Raw genomic sequence first — 17,967 nt, forward strand, 5'->3', positions numbered from 1 at the left:
TACTATATATAGAAAACCCTAAAGACTCCACCAAAAAAACTATCAGAATAAATGAATTCAGTAAAGCTGCAGGATAAAAAATTAATATACAGAAATGTCTTATGTTTCTATATACTAATAATGAAGTAGCAGAGAGAAATCAAGAAAACAATCCCACATAAAATTGCATCAAAAAGACTAAAATACCTAGGAATAAATTTAACCAAGGAGTGAAAGACCTATACTCTGAAAACTGTAAGACGCTGATGAAAGAAACTTAAGAGGACACAAACAAATGCAAAGATACTCCATGCTCATGAATTGGAAGAATACATTAAAATGTCCATTTTATTACCCAAAGCAATTGACAGATTCAATGCAATCACTATCAAATCAGCAACAGCATTTTACACACAACTAGAACAAATAATCCTAAAACTTAAATGGAACCACAAAAGACCCAAAATAGTCAAAGCAATCTTGAGAAAGGAGAACAAAACTGGAGGTATCACAATCCCAAATTTTAAGCTATACCACAAAGCTGAACTAATCAAGACAGTAAGATATTGGCACAAAACAGACACATAAATCAGTGGAACAGAACAGAGAGCCGGGGGGGGGGGGGCGGGGGGAAGAAACCCCAGTGATCAATCTATGACAAAGGACACAAGAATATACAATGGGGAAATAGCAGTCTTCTCAATAAAAGTTTAAGAAAACTGGACAGCTACATGCAAGAGTGAAACTGGGTCACTTTCTTAGACCATGTACAAAAATGAATTCAAAATGGATTGAAGACCTAAATGTAAAGCCTGAAACCACTAAACTCCTAAAAGAAACATAGGGAGTAATCTGTTTAACAGTATTTTTCTGGATATGACTCCTGAGGCAAGGGAAACAAAAGCAAAAATAAACTATTGGGACTACACCAAACTAAGGAGTTTTTGCACAGGAAGGAACCCATCAACAAAACAACACGGGCACCTGGCTGGCTCCAGTGGTGAAGCATGCAACTCTTGATCTCGGTGTTGAGAGTTTGAGCCCCATGTTGGGTGTAGAGATGAAGGGAAGGGGAGGGGAGGGGAGGGAAAGGGAGGAAAGGAAGGGAAGAAAGACAGGGAAGGGAAGACAGAAGGAAGGGAAGGCAGAAGGAAGTTAAGACAGACGGAAGTTAGGGAAGAAGGAAGGAAAGAAAGAGAAAGAAAGAAAAGGAAAGGCTACCTACTGAATGGGAGAAGATATTTGCAAATGACATATCCACTAAGGAGTTATTATCCAAAATACATAAAAAACATACAACTCAACACCAAAAAGACCCAAATAATCCAACTAAAAATTGGGCAGAAGATTCGAATAGACATTTTCTAAAGCAGACCTACAAATGGCCAACAGACACATGAGAAGATACTGAGCATCACTATCAGGGGAATGCAAATCAAAACCACAATGAGAGGTGCGCCTGGGTGGCTCAGTCTGTAGAGCATGCAACTCTTGATCTTGGGGTTGTAAATTCGAGCCCCACGTTGGGTGTAGACATTGCTTAAAAATAAAATCTTAGGGGCGCCTGGGTGGTGCAGTCAGTTGAGCATCCAACTCTTGGTTTCAGTTCAGGTCATGATCTTGCGGTTGTAAGTTCAAGTCCCATGTTGGGTGAAGAGATTACTTAAAAATAAAAATCTTTAAAAAAATTAAAACAAGGGGCGCCTGGGTGGCTCAGTCGGGTAAGCGTCTGCCTTCAGCTCAGGTCATGATCTCAGGGGTCCTGGGACTGAGCCCCACATCCGACTCCCTGCTCAGCAGGAAGCCTGCTTCTCCCTCTCCCTCTGCCCATCCCCTGCTCATGTTCTCTTTCAATAAAATGAAATCTTTAAAAATACATACATACGTACATACATATATACAAAAATAATGAGATACCAGTCAGGATAGCTACTATCGAGAAGACAACAGGTAAGTGTTAGCAAGGATGTGGGGAAAAGGGAACCCTTGTGCACTGTTTGTTGGTAGGTATGTAAATTGGTGCAGCCACTATGGGAAACAGTATGAAGGGTCCACAAAAAATTAAAAATAGAAATATCATACAATCTAGCCATTCCACTACTGGGTATTTAAACAAAGAAAACAAAAACACTAATTCAAAAACATATGCATCCCTATGTTTATTGCAGCATTTACAATAACCAAGATACAGATGTAACCTAAGTGTCCATCCACAGATGAACAGATCAAGATGTGGTATAGACATACAAATACACAATGGAGTATTTACTCAGCCGTAAAAAAGAATGAAATCTTGCCATTCACAACAGGAATACATATGTTCATGACAACAATATCCTAGAGAGTATTATGCGAGATGAAATATGTCAGACAAAGAACAAATACCGTATGATTTCACTTATATGCAGAATCTAAAAAGCAAATGAATAAACAAACAAAAACAGGATCAGACTTCTAAATTTAGAGAACTGGCGGTTACCAGAGTGGGGAGGCACCATGCAGATAAACGTAACAGGTGAAGGGGATTAAGAGGTACAGACTTCCAGTTAAAAACAGGTCACATGGAGTGGGGTGGCACCTGGGTGGCTCAGTCAGTTAGGCGGCTGACTCTTGATTTCGGCTCAGGTCATGATCTCAGGCTCCTGGGATCGAGCCCCATGTCAGGCTCCGCACTCAGCAGGGAGTCTGCTTAAAGATTCTCTCCCCCTCTGCCCATCCCCACCCTAAAATAAATAAATAAATCTTTAAAAAAAGAGGTCATGGGGATGAAAACTACAGTGCAAGGGAAATAGTCAACACTACTGTAGTAACATTGTATGTTAACAGATGGGATTACACTTAGTGTGGTGAGCATTGTACAATGCAGAGAATTGTCAAACCACAATATTGTACACCTGAAACTAATATAATATTAGTCAACTATAGGGCAACAAAAAATAAATGAAAAAGTTTGAGCACGTAAGTTTAAAAACTAGCACAGTTCTAATAAATGAGAAAACACAATGCAAAACAAATGCCATGGTTTTCACTTTTTGTTCTGAATTTACACTTTTTAAACAGCGGTAATGAACATTCAAGAAGAGATCTTTATTACTGTTTAGTTTGACTGCAGGCAGATCAAAGGAGTTAGAATGGTATGTATTAGGTAGCTGCAAAGTAGATGCTATGCCCTTTACAGATCAAAGGATAACATCAAAGATCAGTCTCCTCTGGAACATTCCTGGAGGGTTTCTCAGAAAACAAAATACCAGCAAATACTGAAAAATACCAAGTGAGTGAGCACCCACCAATAACAATAAATCTCCAAAAATAAACTAATAATTCACATAGACTCCACAGAGATTCTAGATGCATACTGAGATGGTATATCCAAACACTGAAATTCTGAGCCCTGTCCAAAGAGAAAAAAATTGGGGGAGGGGAGGCAGTGGAAGGAGGAGAGTCTACACATTTTTGTCTTGTAAGCATTCAGCTTGTTCCGGGTCCATACTCCTTCTGCCCAATAATTACAGATGCTCTAAATGAAATCAACATCCTGACCATGGCCCTTTTGGGAATGGAAGACTGTCATGAAGGCCTGTCGAGATTCAGTCCACACTGTTATCTCTCCAACAGGTTCTCCAGCTAAAATTCAGGATGCCCAGTTAAATCTGAATTCAACGGCCAATCATTTTTTAGTATAAGTATGTCCCATATGTGTCTCATACTAAAAAATGATCGGCTGTTGATCTAAAAATCCAAATTTCACTATGCATTCGGTATTTTTAGTTCTTGAATCTGGCAATATTACTGAAAGGCAAGGGTCCTCCACAGATCCAAAACTCCCCATAGTAAGCATTTTTCTTGTTAGGGCTTTAGATGCTACATCCTGGGAAGAGCTGGGTCTCTCGGGAGATTGCAATAAATCTTGTTGATCTTCATACCCTATTTTGCCGCAGACAAAATTAGACATGTTTAGAGCCTTAGGCAGACTTGCATAACTTCCATTTCACTCGATGTACAGTGCTTTACGTGAGAACTGACCTGGTAAACTAATTTTCCCAACGGAAAAACAGCCCAGTTTTTTTGTAGACTGACCCCGAGTGACACAATTTTTATTTTGACCTGATTTATGGAGTCTTCCAAGAATGAAATGCCTCTCTTCATCTTTTGCAGAAATGTGCCCGCCCTGCCTGCAAACTATCTGTACATAAAAAAAAATTCTTTTAACACTTTACACCATACCAGGGGAATAATTTATACTAATCCATAAATGCTAATTCCAGAACCTCAAAATACTTTACACCAATCTTATGACACACACGGGATGAGCAAATCAAGATTCAATTTTTTTAAGTTATCCAGTATTGTGCACAAAGTCTAGAACAGTGTGTTTCCTCTGATGTCAAGTATGCCATTCACTGGTGCCAAAGAAAAGTCCCTTTTTTTTTTTTTTTAAAGATTTTTATTTATTTATTTGACAGAGAGAGACACAGTGAGAAAGGGAACACAAGCAGGGGGAGTGGGAGAGGAGAAGCAAGCTTCCCGTGGAGCAGGGAGCCCAATGCGGGGCTCTATCCCAGGACCCCGGGATCATGACCTGAAACGAAGGCAGACGCTTAATGACTGAGCCACCCAGGCGCCCCTCTTTTTTTTTAAGTTAGTTATTTTAAGTAGGCTCCACACTCAGCATGGAGCCCAACACAGGGCTTTAATTCACAACCCTGAGATCAAGACCTGAGCAGAGATCAACAATTAGACGCTTAATCGACTGGGCCACCCAGACACCCCTTTAAAGACTTTAAAGTACTCTCTACACTCCATGTGGGGCTCAAACTTACAACCCCAAGATCAAGAGTCACATACTCTACTGACTGAGCCAGCCAGGTATCCCAAAAAGTCACATTTTAAGATTTCTTTAAAAAAAAAAGGGGGGGGGAGTCGCCTCGGTGGCTCAGTCAGTTAAGCCTCTGCCTTCAGCTCAGGTCATGATCTCAGGGTCTTGGGATCGAGAACCACATTGGGCTTTCTCCCTCTCCCTCTGCCACGTCCCCCCCACCCTGCCCTGCTTGTGTGTGCATGTTCTTGCTCTCTCAAATAAATAAAATAAAATCTTAAGAAAAAAAAAAGAGGGGCGTCTGGGTGGCTCAGTCAGTTAAGCGTCTGCTTTCCATTCAGGTCATGACCTGGGATCAAGCCCTACATCTCTGCTTTTCCTTCTCCCTCTGTGCTCTAATAAATAAAATCTTAAAAAAAAAAGTTTCTTGTTCACCAGAAAAATAAGATAACTGCTTAGAAAGAGAACATTTTAAATAAAACCTGAGCAGTGGAATAGTGGCCCACACAGTTCTGTTTAGAGTATACTCTCTAGTTTAGGTTGAAAGAAAAAAACCTGGAAATCACTCTGCTATCTAGGGGCAAGGTGGAAAGAACTTCAAGGTTAATCACCTTAACTAAACCTCTCTACTCCCCCCAAAAAAAACAACAGATGGAGAACAGAAGCACCTGGGAGCATGCTGATGAGTGGTTCATAGCCATAAATTCTGAGATAAACCCGTAAATTGTGTCAAAATATTAATTATGGGTAATAGCTCAGGAGATTGCCATACTTACCTCAGGTCATATAAGAGATCAGATTACAACTAAAGAGTGACATGAAATGACCACCACCCAAGTAGCTGGTGTGACACTGTCAGAAGCGGATTAGGGAGTGGACCAGATCACCTCCTAAGGCCACCTCCAAACATGGGTTTTGACAGGGAAGAAGTGTGTATGATATATTAGGAAGAGATCTCAATGAACTTAGTAACAAATACATGTAATTTGTAATCTGTTTTGTCTAATGCAGAGATTCCAAGATACTGATATAATCTCTATTAGTCATGTTCTCATTATACCAACATAAGCATTAACAACTATAAAGCTGAATCCTTTAGTCTAGACCAGTGGTTCTCCACCACATCAGACCCAATGCTCCCCTCTTTACTGCTTCATAAATGTACTGAAATGGAATTCATACTTAACATTACCTACTCATATAGGACTTACAATCAACAAAAGGCTCATTTCAGTGAAATGAAAGAACAGCAGTTTGTAACAGGAAAACACGTATTTCAGTCTGTAAATACTCAGGCATGACCACACTAGAAGATGTGATGAAATAAGGAAATGCTATTCCAAGGGCAAGAATCCAAACACTGAGTCCCTGTCCCTGAACCCAGGCCTCCCATCAGCACTTCAGGGCAAATCCTGAAGATCTGTCAGGACCAAGACAACTCTTGATTTTTACACTAAGAACAACAAGACTGAAAACATCACTCCATCTAGAGCCCATTAAGGTCCATGCAATCATCAATGATGTGGGCGAGCTTTTAAGGAGGGAACTGTGCTGGGCAGCCTCTTCAGGAAAAGTTCCTTCACTGGAAGGTTTATGAGGTCATGGTTCAGGGAAGTGAGGGATCAAGAGCCAGGATAAGAACTTTCTATTTCCACATCTCCCTAAACCTGTCTTCTACGGACTCTCGCCACACTCTGAGCTGGTCTCATTCCATGTCTGCCATCTATCTGCTTCTACAAACATGTTGATTCTTCTTCTATCCTGATTCTCTAAAATTACAGAATGGTAGGCTGGGGAATGTATTTTGCTATTACCTAATTTTGATCCCCATTTTAGAGGTTAGTAAATTTAGTCTTGTGAGGGGTCGTGAGGATTGTTAAGAGCAGAGTTAGAGGCCTCTTGACTTCCAGGCCAGGACTGCGTTCACTGTGCCACACTTAAGGAAAAATAAGCTTGGTATTGAAAGATCTTTTTGAGGGGCACCTGGGTGGCTCAGTCAGTTAAGCCTCTGCCTTGGGCTCAGGTCGTAATTCCAGGGTCTTGGGATTGAGTCCTGCATCGGGCTCCCTGCTCAGTGGGGAGTCTGCTTCTCCTTCTCCCTCTGCCCTCCCCCTGGCTTGTGCTCTCTTGCTCTCTCTCTCTCTCTCTCTCTCTCTCTCAAATAAATAAACCAAATCTTTCTGAGAAACTGAAATCTACTAAGGAAAACAAACAACAAAAATTTAAAAGATTCTGTCTGAAAGCATCCCACCATCTTTTTCCAAAGCTCCATGAAGTTTCTCTGAAATCAAGCAGTTAAAAATATTAGTAGACATGCAATATAAAGTGTAACTCTTTCCATGATAAGAGCTTTTTTTAATGGTGGCCTAGCATTCCACTATTTGGATGTTCTGTATTTTGTTTAATCAACTGCTTCTTATTGGATATCTAAGCTATTTCTTTTTATTATTCACTTAGTGGATTGTAAATTGTTAATGAATCAATGAGAAATGTTTATATTTATCCAATTAAAAAAAAGCGGTCAAAAAAAAAAAACACAAAGAAGGAAAAAGCAAGCAACATTACTTGTGAAGAGCCAGAGTTTTAAAAACTAAGGAAAAAAACTGCAAATTGGTTTTTTTTAGAATACATCGAATTCTACATTATAACTATGCCCAATGCCAAACATTTCTTCTTCTCCATCCCCCTTTATTCAACTATTGAATATTACCCCAAATAACCATGCAAATTCATAATGAAAAATTACCTGCATTTAAAATACACAGTGCCCTCGTGGCTTCCATCATGCTTTCCTCTCTCAGGATTGTCCCATTCTACTCCTAACCAGAGTCCTAGCAGAATAAGAAAAACCAAATGAGGAATAAGTGAGGAAAGAGATAATTAATGCTCCTTTTTGCTGCAAGCAAATACAGTTGGCAATGGAAACCCTGTCACACAGACACCGTGGCGGGGGGGGGGGGGGGGGGGGCAAAAAATAGCTTTTGAAAAAGAGCAAGTTAACCCTGGACTCGGGACTGCAATCAGCAAATATGATAGCATGTTTGGTTCAAAAGCCAACAAAAACTACAACTGCAGGAAACAATAGCTAAAATTTACTGACCACTTACTGAATGCCAGAAAGTTTCTTTGCAATATCTCATATTAGCCTCACAACAGACATTTCATCTACGTAAAGCAGATAGTGTTACCTTCTTTTTTACCAATTCCTGGACTAAAATGCAAATTTTTGGAGTCCTAGTCTACTAACCTGCTTTTCATAAAATAAAAATCTATATATAAACAGTATCTTTTATTAACCATAGGTAAAATAACTTGCTCAAAGTCACACAACTTCAAACCCAGGTCATTCTCATTCCAGAAGGCAAGGCTTACCCACCACACTTTGCTGTCTATGACTCATACCTTATATTTCTATACCACCTCAGTTTCCAGAGCATTTTCTTTACCTTTCCTCCTCCCACTCTATATTCAGCACCGTGCTAGGTGCAAAAGAAAGCCAGAGAGGTTCACTTCTGCATCAACCCTCCTGGTGAAAACTAGAAAAGCTAGATAAACTATTTTTGAAAATCACTTCACATCAATTATGATGGCAAAAGTCAAAAAACAAAAGAAAACAAAATAACAAGTGCTGGTGAGGATGTGGAAAAATTAGAACCCTTGTGCACTACTGATGAGAACATAAAATGCTGCAGCCACTATGGAAAACAGTAGGATAATTCCTCAAAAAGCTAAACACAGAATTTCCAAATGATCTAGCTATTCCACTTCTGGGCATATACCTAAAAGAACTGAAGGCAGGGACTGAGACACCTGCATATTTATGTTTATAGCAGCATTATACACAACAGCCAAAAGGTGGAAGCAACCCAAGTGTCCATTAATGATGCATGGACAAACAAAATGTGGTGTATCCAGCCTTTAAAAGGAATGAAATTCTGAGACATGCTACAGCATGGTTGAACTCTGAAGATATTATGCTAAAATGTCATAAGCCAAACACAAAAAAAGACAAGATAGGATTCCACATATATGAGACACTCTCTAGAGCAAATTCATAGAGACAGAAAGTAAAATGGGGGTCGTCAGGGGCTGAGGGGAGAAGATAATGGGGAGTTACTATTTAACGGGTACAGAGTTTCAGTTTCATAAAATGGAGAGCTCCAGATACACGGTGGTGAAGGCTGCACAACAATGTTAATCTGCTTAATACTACTGAACTCTACACTGAAAAATGGTTAAAATGGTCAATTAAGTTATGTATATTTACTACAATTTTAAAAATATGTGTACATCCCAGAGAGCTACTAAGGCAGTGAGGAATTACAAGGCCAACATGTGGGAGAAGAGGGAAACCGAAAGAGTTGAATAAGCATTTAGAGCAATCTTTTCTCCTGAGGCACCTGATAATTCTAATATAAGAAGCTAAAAAGCTGAACAGAGCTTTGGACAGATGTCAGGGGCTAAGAAATCAATACTGAAGGGCGCCCGGGTGGCCCAGTCGTTAAGCGTCTGCCTTCGGCTCAGATCATGATCCCAGGGTCCTGGGATCGAGCTCCGCATCAGGCTCCCTGCTCCGCGGGAAGCCCGCTTCTCCCTCTGCCGCTCCCCCTGCTTGTTCTCCTGCTCTCGCTGTCTCTCTGTGTCAAATAAATAAATAAAATCTTAAAAAAAAAAAAAAAGAAATCAATACTGAAAATCACAGCCCCCCAAGGAAGGTGAAAGCTGCTGAGAAACTCTAGGATTTGTACTGGGCTCAAAATGTCTTCATTCTAAGAGTAAGGAGGAACCACTGCTAAATAAACTAACCATTGTAGGGATTAAAGGCCAACTTCAAGTAGTCTCATTGTCAGATAAATGTAAAGTGATCTAGGATTGCTACTGACCCTAGGTATCCGCCAGAGTAAATTTCAGGCCTCTCTGGACGAGGAGAACACTATTAAAGAGCTCAAATTATAATTTTTCGTCATCATATCTGGCACTCTAACAAATATATCCAAGCGTAGATAAGGACAAAGACTCCATGACTGAGAACCAAGGAAAACAACAGCCAACATAAACGGATTCATCAGGCATCTGCACAATGGAGTTTTAACTTTAATATTTTCAGGAAAATAAAAGATGAGCTTGAAATTTCAGCAGAAAATATTAAAATTGTATTTTTTCAAACCCTAAATAAAAACTGGAACTGAAAAATACAATTCAAAGGGATACATCCAAAGGGATACATGTATCCTTATTGTTTATAGCAGCATTATTTACAATAGCCAAGATATGGAAGCAGCCCAAGTGTCCACACATGAATGGATAAAGAAGATGTGGTGTATATATACAATGGAACATTACTCAGCCATAAAAAGGAATGAAATCTTGCCATTTGCAATGGCATGGATGAAGCCAGAGAATATAATGCTAAGCAAAGTAAGTCAGAGAAAGACAAATACCACATTTCACTCATGTGTGGAATTTAAGAAACAAAATAAGCAAAGGGGGGAAAAAGGAGACACAAATCAAGAAACAGACTCTTAATTATAGACAACAAGCTGATGGTTACGAGAGGAGAGGTGGGTGGGGGGGTGGGTGAAATAGGTGATGGGGATTAAGGAGTGCACTTGTCATGATGAGCACTGGGTGATGTACGGAAGTGCTGAATCACTATACTGTACACCGGAGACTAATACAACACTGTATGTTAACTAACAGAAATTAAAATAAAAACCTAAAAAAGAAAAAAAAAAAAAAGACAACCCAACTGAAAAATGGACAAAGGACTTGGACAGATATTTCTCCAAAGATATACAAATGGCCAATAAACACACAAAAAGAGGATCCTTAATAATTACAGAAATCTAAACTGAAACCGCAATGAGATACCACTTCACACGTAATAGCATGACTATAACCAAAACAATGGAAAGTAACAAGTGCTAGTAAGGATATGGAAAAACTGGAACCCTCATACACTGCTGGTGGAAACATGAAATGGTGTTGCCACTTTGGAAAACATTTTGGTGGTTCCTGAAAAAGCTAAATGTAGAATTACCATACAACTCATCAATTCTACTTACAGGCATATAACCACAGGCATTAAAGAAGACTCAGACATTTGTATGCCAATGTTCATTGCAGCATTACCCACAATAGCCAATAGGTAGAAATAACCCAAATACCCATCAACAGATGGACAGATAAAAAACGTGATATACATACAATGGAATATTCAGCCACAAAAAGGAATGAAGTTCTCACCCATGCTACATGGGTGAACCTTGAAGACATTTTGTTTAAAATATGCCATCCTGAAAAGACAAATGCTATATGGTTCTATTTATATGCGATACCTAGACTAGTCACTATTTACCTATACACTTAAAAATGGTTAAGATGGAAAAAAACAAAAGGTTAAAATGGTAAATTTTATGTTACGTATATTTTACAATTAAATATGTTAACATTTTAAAAATAGTTAGGGGGGGAAGAAGAGATGAATAGGTGGGGCACAGAGAATTTCTAAGGCAGTGAACCTACTCTGTGTGATACATGTCATTATAAATTTTCCCAAACTGACAGAATATACAACACCGAGAGTGAACTTAGATAGACTTTGAGTGACAATGATGTATCGATACAGGTTTGTGAATTGCAACAAATATACACTCTGGTGGGGAACCCTGGTAAAGGGGGAAGCTATGCATGTGTGGGGGCAGGAGGAAATCTACCTGCTCTTCAATTTTGCTATGAACTTAAAACTACTCTAAAAAATAAAGCCTATTCAGGGCGCCTGGGTGGCTCAGATGGTTAAGCGTCTGCCTTCCGCTCAGGTCATGATCCCAGGCTCCTGGGATCGAGTCCCGCATCGGGCTCCCTGCTCAGTGGGGAAGCCTGCTTCTCCCTCTGCTTCTCTCTCTCTCTCTCGAATAAATAAATAAAATCTTTAAAAAAATAAATAAATAAAGCCTATTCAAAAAAGGTTAAAATGGTAAATTTTGTCATATTTTACAATTTAAAAGATTTTAATAAAAAATGGTCAAAATGGCAAATTTTATGTTTTATATGCACGTAACCACAATTTCAAAAATTTAAAAAACAATTTCAGCAAAGAAAAATTATAGGGGTGATCTTCAAGGATAAAGAAAATTATCCCAGGTGAAAACCTGAGGATACAGAGGGGAAGAAAAGGTAAGAAAAGGGTAAATATATGGCTACATCTAAATTAATAAAACTGATATAAACTATTATCAGTTCTTGGTACTTTATACACACAGATTAAAATATCCAACATATGAGTTAGGAAGTGGGTAAGCAGAATTAGTATTCAGGTATTCTAAGGTCTTTGCATGAGTCCAGGAAGAAGTAAAATTACTAATTAGACTTTGCAGGTCAGAGATGCATGTTTTGACCTCCATGATAATTACTTAATAAAAGGTGTATGATTAAGAGAGAGGAAAAATAAAGTTTAAAAAATAATCCAATAAAAGCGGGGGAAAGGTGGGGAAAAAAAGAAGAAAAAAGCAGAGGCAAGACAAATAGAAAACAAATAGTAAGATGGTAGCTATAAACCCAAATTATCAATAAATAAGTGAAAAAAGAAAGGACTAAATGTTCTGATTGAGTCAGCAGAAACCGTCACTGGGATTTGTATAGGGATCAAACAGAATTTCAGATTGCTTTGGGTGGTACTGACATTTTAATAATAGTAACTCAATCCACGAACACGGATGTCTTTCCATTTATTTGTGTTTCATTTCCTTCAGCAACGTTTTACAGGTTTCATTGTATAGGTCTTTCACTTCCCTGGTTAATTCCTAAATATTTTATTCTTTTTGATGTGATACATGTATACAATGGAGTATTACTCTGCCTTTACAAGGAAGGAAGTTTTGACATGCAGCAGCATGGATGAACTTTGAGGACATTATGCTCATTGAGATACACCAGTAGTAAAAGATAAATTCCATAGGGGTGCCTGGGTGGCTCAGTTGGTTAAGCGTCCCAAACTTGATTTCGGCTCAGGTCATGATCTCAGGGTGGTGAGATCGAGCCCCGCATTGGTCTACACGCTCAGCGCAGAGTCTGCTTGAGATTCTTTTCCTCTCCTTCCGCCTCTGCTCCTCCTCCCTGCTCACATGCACATACTCTAAGTTAAAAAATAAAATCTTAAAAAAAAAAAAGACAAATACCATAGTCAAATTCCCAAGAGACAGAAAGTAGACTGGTGGTCGCTAGGGACCGGTGAGAGAGGAGCATGAGAAAGTACTGTTTAACGAGTATGAAATTTTCAGTTTGAGAAAATAAAAAAATGTTCTGGAGGTGGATGGTGGTGATGGCTACACAACATATGAATGTACCCAACGCCACGGAACTACACACTTAAACAATGTAAAAAATGTAATGTTTATATTCTGTGCATTTTACAATAAAAATATAAAAGATTGAAATCACACAGTAGCTTCTCTGTACACAGTGGAATTCAGCTGAAAGTCAATAATGAAAGGTTTATTAGAAAATCCTATGTGTAGAAACTAAGCCATATCATTCTAAATTACCTTGCATCAAAAAAGAAAGCACAGGGGCGCATGGGTGGCACAGCTGGTTGAGTATCCTATCTTGATTTCCACTCAGGTCATGATCTCAGGGTCCCAGGATCAAGCCCCACATCAGGCTCCTACACCCAGAAGGGAGTCTGCTAGAGATTCTCTCTCCCTTTCCCTCTGCCCCTCCACACCCCCACACGCATGTGGGCTCTCTCTCAAATAAATACATAAATCTTAAAAAAAAAAAAAAAGCACAGGTGTGCCTGGGGGCTCAGATGGTTAAACATCTGCCTTTGACTCAGGTCATGGTCTCGGGGTCTTGGGATAGAGCCCCACGTTGGGTTCCCAGCTCAGCGGGGAGTCTGCTTCTGCTTCTCCCTCTGCCTGTGCTTTCTCTTAAAAAAAAAAAAAATCTTTAAAAAAAATAGAATAAAAATTTCAGTTTTAACTTTTAAAAAAAGCACAATGTAAATTAGAAAATATTTTGAGGGGCGCTTGGGTGGCTCAGTCAGTAAACGTCTGCCTTCGGCTCAGGTCATGGTCCCAGGGTCCTGGGATCGAGCCCCGCATCAGGCTCCCTGCTCGGCGGGGGAGTCGGCTTCTCCCTCTCCCACTCCCCCTGCTCGTGTTCCCTCTCTGTGTCTCTCTCTCTCTGTCAAATAAATAAAATCTTTAAAAAAAAGAAAAGAAAGAAAAAAGAAATACCACTAACTTTCGGGAGCAAGAATTCTCTCTCAGGAAGAAACCCGCATCTGTCCAAAGCCTCAAACAAGTACACACTTGAGTAACAAATATTTTGCATCTATAAATATAGAAGAGATGACCAGGGGCCTAAAACACTTGAAGTTACAAATTACTAAACGCCTATTACTCCTATAATAAAACCTGCTACCAATTTGAAGCAGGGCTACATCCCAGTAATAAATAAGCTATAAAAAGCATCCTGAAATAATTACATGCATTACCTATTTCAATGACGCTATTTACAATTTTTTCATCTGAATACTATCATGCGTCTGTCAAAGACAACTTTGGTTTTAACATAATGTTTAAATGTTCTAGACAACAAGCCATAACTTTAGCCATTTCTTCCATCAACTGCCAGAATATGAAAACATATCCTTCATCACCACATTTAAACACACATATGCCTTTCTATTTGCTCTGGTAGGAGAACAAAAGCATGATTCACTTGAGAATTTCTCAAAGACGAGCACTGTTGGGGCATCTGGGTGGCTCAGTCGGTTAAGTGGCTGCCTTCGGCTGAGGTCATGGTCCCAGGGTCCTGGGATTGAGCCCCATGTCAGGCTCCCTGCTCAGCGGGGAAACTGCTTCTCCCTCTCCCACTCCCCCTGCTTGTGTTCCCTCTCTAGCTATCTGTCAAATAAATAAATAAGTAAAATCTAAAAAAAAAAAAAACAGCATTGTTATACATACTTCATGTAGAGATTTGCTACCAAATAATTTGTGGTGATTCCGATTCTCAAAGCAGTATTAGTTCAATAAAAGCTGTGAAAATAAAAAACCATTAAAAACCTTGGAATAAGGGGCACCTGGGTGGCTCAGTCGTTAAGCGTCTGCCTTCGGCTCAGGTCATGATCCCAGGGTCCTGGGATCGAGCCCCACATCGGGCTCCCTGCTCCGCGGGAAGCCTGCTTCTCCCTCTCCCACTCCCCCTGCTTGTGTTCCCTCTCTCGCTGTGTCTCTGTCAAATAAATAAATAAAATCTTTAAAAAAAAAACACACACACACAAAAACAATGTTCATCAAGAGCTGCTACCATCACAAAAAGAGATACAACCAGACATTATGCACCTCCTGACTGAAGGAAGTATTACCTAGAGTATTTGTAAGAAAAGAGCTTTCAAACCTGAATCTGATAAACCCTATATTTAATTACCAATTTGCAGGAAGTGTAGGGACAGAAATACATGTTAATGACATCATGTGGATGTAATCAGAATAAGAATCCAGAACATGGGAAATTTTAGAAGAGAAACACAATTTTTTCAACAAATTACAAGGAAGAAAAAAACGAATGTGGAAGATCAATCTAGGAAATTCTATATCCGACCAATAGGAGCGCCAGACAGAGAAAGCAGGTAAAATGGAAGGGTAAAAATTATCAAAGATAATCTTAGAAGAAAACATCTCATAACCGAAAAGGTACATGTGACCTCAATTAAATAGGCTTAACCAAGAGAACACCTACAACCAATCAGTGAAAAAACACCCACAGATGGACAATTCTGCTTTTCATCTTATAAGCCCTTAGGCACTATATTTTATCATGCTCATTCTAAGACACTTAAAAAAAAAGGGAAACACAGCAGCAAGGCTTTAAGAATGGCCCAGAAGATTAATTAGCACTATTACTAAATGAAACTATAAGAAAATCTTGTTATATAGTATATTAAAAACAACATCATCCAAGACCTAAAAAAAAAAATCTGCTTCTTTCAACATGGAAAATTATAATAATCCTCTAAAACACAAGAAAAAAATGAATCTAATAGTATTCTTGGAATGAGCCTCAGAGATGTGCATGGTAAAGTCAGACTCTGGAGAGGTCCAGGTTAGAAGCTGGAATCTGAGAGACTGGAAATTGGTAAGAAGATGTGAGGAATGGAGAAAAATACTAAAACGATCAAAAGGAGACTTCTTTCTGATTTTGCTAAGTCAACTGTTCCCTGATAAATTGGGATTGCCCATATCTCTGTTTCAACAGGTGCCAATGCATTTCAATTGCTATTTCAGATCAATAAACTGAGTGTAGAATACAAAATACCTCCATAAGAACTTAGAAGAAATATGTTTCAACTATTTTATTTTAAATTAACATTGTTACTACAGAATAAATGGAACCTAAAATACTATAGGGCCATTTAGTCACTCTATATAGGTAAACAATACCAGATTTCAGTTACCATAAAACATTACAAACAATAACTAAGGACAAAGAACCATGAAGACAATCACCAGAGAGGAACTAAAAGTACAATGTATATATCAACTGATCTACAGCAACTCCAAGTATATGGATATGAGAATATCCAGTAATGAATATATAATTTTTAAGCATACAGATGTATATTAATAAAAGGTTTACTGATAGTATTTCATTAATTAAATCAGTTAATCATTTTAAGTCCCATGATACGAATTTAGAAAAAATGCTTCCTCACTCCCACATTCATGACATAATTTTAATCAGACTCTTCAAACAGTTATAACGTTAGTGTCTATCATCACTAGGGACACTTTTAGAATACCTCACACAATTACCTAGGATATATGTTTTCTTTTCTTTTTTTAAGATTTTATTTATTTATTTGAGAGAGAGAATGAGAGACAGAGAGCGCGAGAGAGAAGAGGGTCAGAGGAAGAAGCAGACTCCCCGCTGAGCGGAGAGCCCGATGCGGGACTCGATCCCGGGACTCCAGGATCATGACCTGAGCCGAAGGCAGTTGCTTAACCAACTGAGCCACCCAGGCGCCCCAGGATATATGTTTTCTATTGCTGCTATACAACTACACAAATTTATTTTTTAAAGATTTGAGAGAGAGCTAGCAGAGCGAGTGAGAGGGAACATGAGTGCAGGGGGGAGGGACAGAGGGAGAGGGAGAAGCTGGCTTCCTGCTGAGCAGGGACACCCCTCCCCCATCCCTGCAATCGGGGCTGGATCCCAGGACCCTGGGATCATGACCTGAGCCGAAGGCAGACACTTAACCAACTAAGCCACCCAGGTGCCCCCACAAATTTATTATCTTACAGTTTTGGAGGTCAGAAGCCTGAGGACAGTCTCACTGGACTAAAATCAAGGCGTTGCAGGGGCACCTGGGTGGCTCAGTCAGTTTAAGTGTCTACCTTCGGCTCAAGTCATGATCCTGGAGTCCCGGGATTGAGCTCCGCATCAGGCTCCTTGTTCAGCGGGGAGTCGGCTTCTCCCTGTGCCCTTCACCCCACTCTCATGCGTGCTTTCTCTCTAACAAATAGAATCTTTAAAAAATAAAATAAAATCAAGGTGTTGCAAAGCTGTGTTCCCTTCTGGAGACTACAGAGGAAAATTCATTGCCTTGCCTTCTCCAGCTTCCAGAGACCACACACACTCTTTGGCTTCACCACCCTCTTCCATCTTCAAAGGCCACAGTGGCCAGCCGAAACCTTCTCACATCACTGCACTCCAGCACTGCCCTCTTCTGCTTCTACTTCTAAGGATCCTTGGGATTACCCTCAGCCCACCTGGATAATATCCCTACCTTAAAGTCAGGTGATTAGCAACCTTAATTCCACCTGCAACCCTAATTCTCCTTTGCCATGTAACCGAACATAATGCTCCCAGGTCCTGGGGACATCTTTCTTGCAAGGGGAGGGGCATTATTCTGCCCATCATGGCATATCCTCTTTACTTAAAATAAACACTTTTTAAAATCTGCATATGGGGGCACCTGGGTGGCACAGTCGGTTAAGCATCCGACTCTTGGTTTCAGCTCAGGTCATGGTCTCAGGGTCATGGGATCAATCAAGTCCCATGTCAGGCTCTGTGCTCAGAGAAGTTTGCTTGAGACTTTACTTTCTCTCCCTCTCCCTCTGCCCCTCCCCACTGCACATATGCACGCTCGCTCGCACTCTCTCTCTAAA

General features: G+C 39.7%; 1 protein-coding gene across 3 annotated transcripts in view; it reads right to left on the reverse strand.

Moving 5' to 3' along the window:
- TBCE (tubulin folding cofactor E) overlaps positions 1 to 17,967 on the reverse strand; it is a 70,191-nt gene that overhangs the window by 31,149 nt on the left and 21,075 nt on the right. For all 3 annotated transcript variants that reach the window (XR_003519197.2, XM_027590085.2, XM_035724130.1), the window contains exon 3: positions 7,542 to 7,626. Coding sequence is in view for 2 of the 3 variants with exons in the window: in XM_027590085.2 (XP_027445886.2) it covers positions 7,542 to 7,626 (85 nt within the window). In the remaining variant the exon portion in view is untranslated. The remainder of the gene's footprint in view (positions 1 to 7,541; positions 7,627 to 17,967) is intronic.

The sequence above is a fragment of the Zalophus californianus genome, chromosome 15, assembly GCF_009762305.2.
Source record: "Zalophus californianus isolate mZalCal1 chromosome 15, mZalCal1.pri.v2, whole genome shotgun sequence".
In the NCBI taxonomy this organism is placed as follows: Eukaryota; Metazoa; Chordata; class Mammalia; order Carnivora; family Otariidae; genus Zalophus; species Zalophus californianus.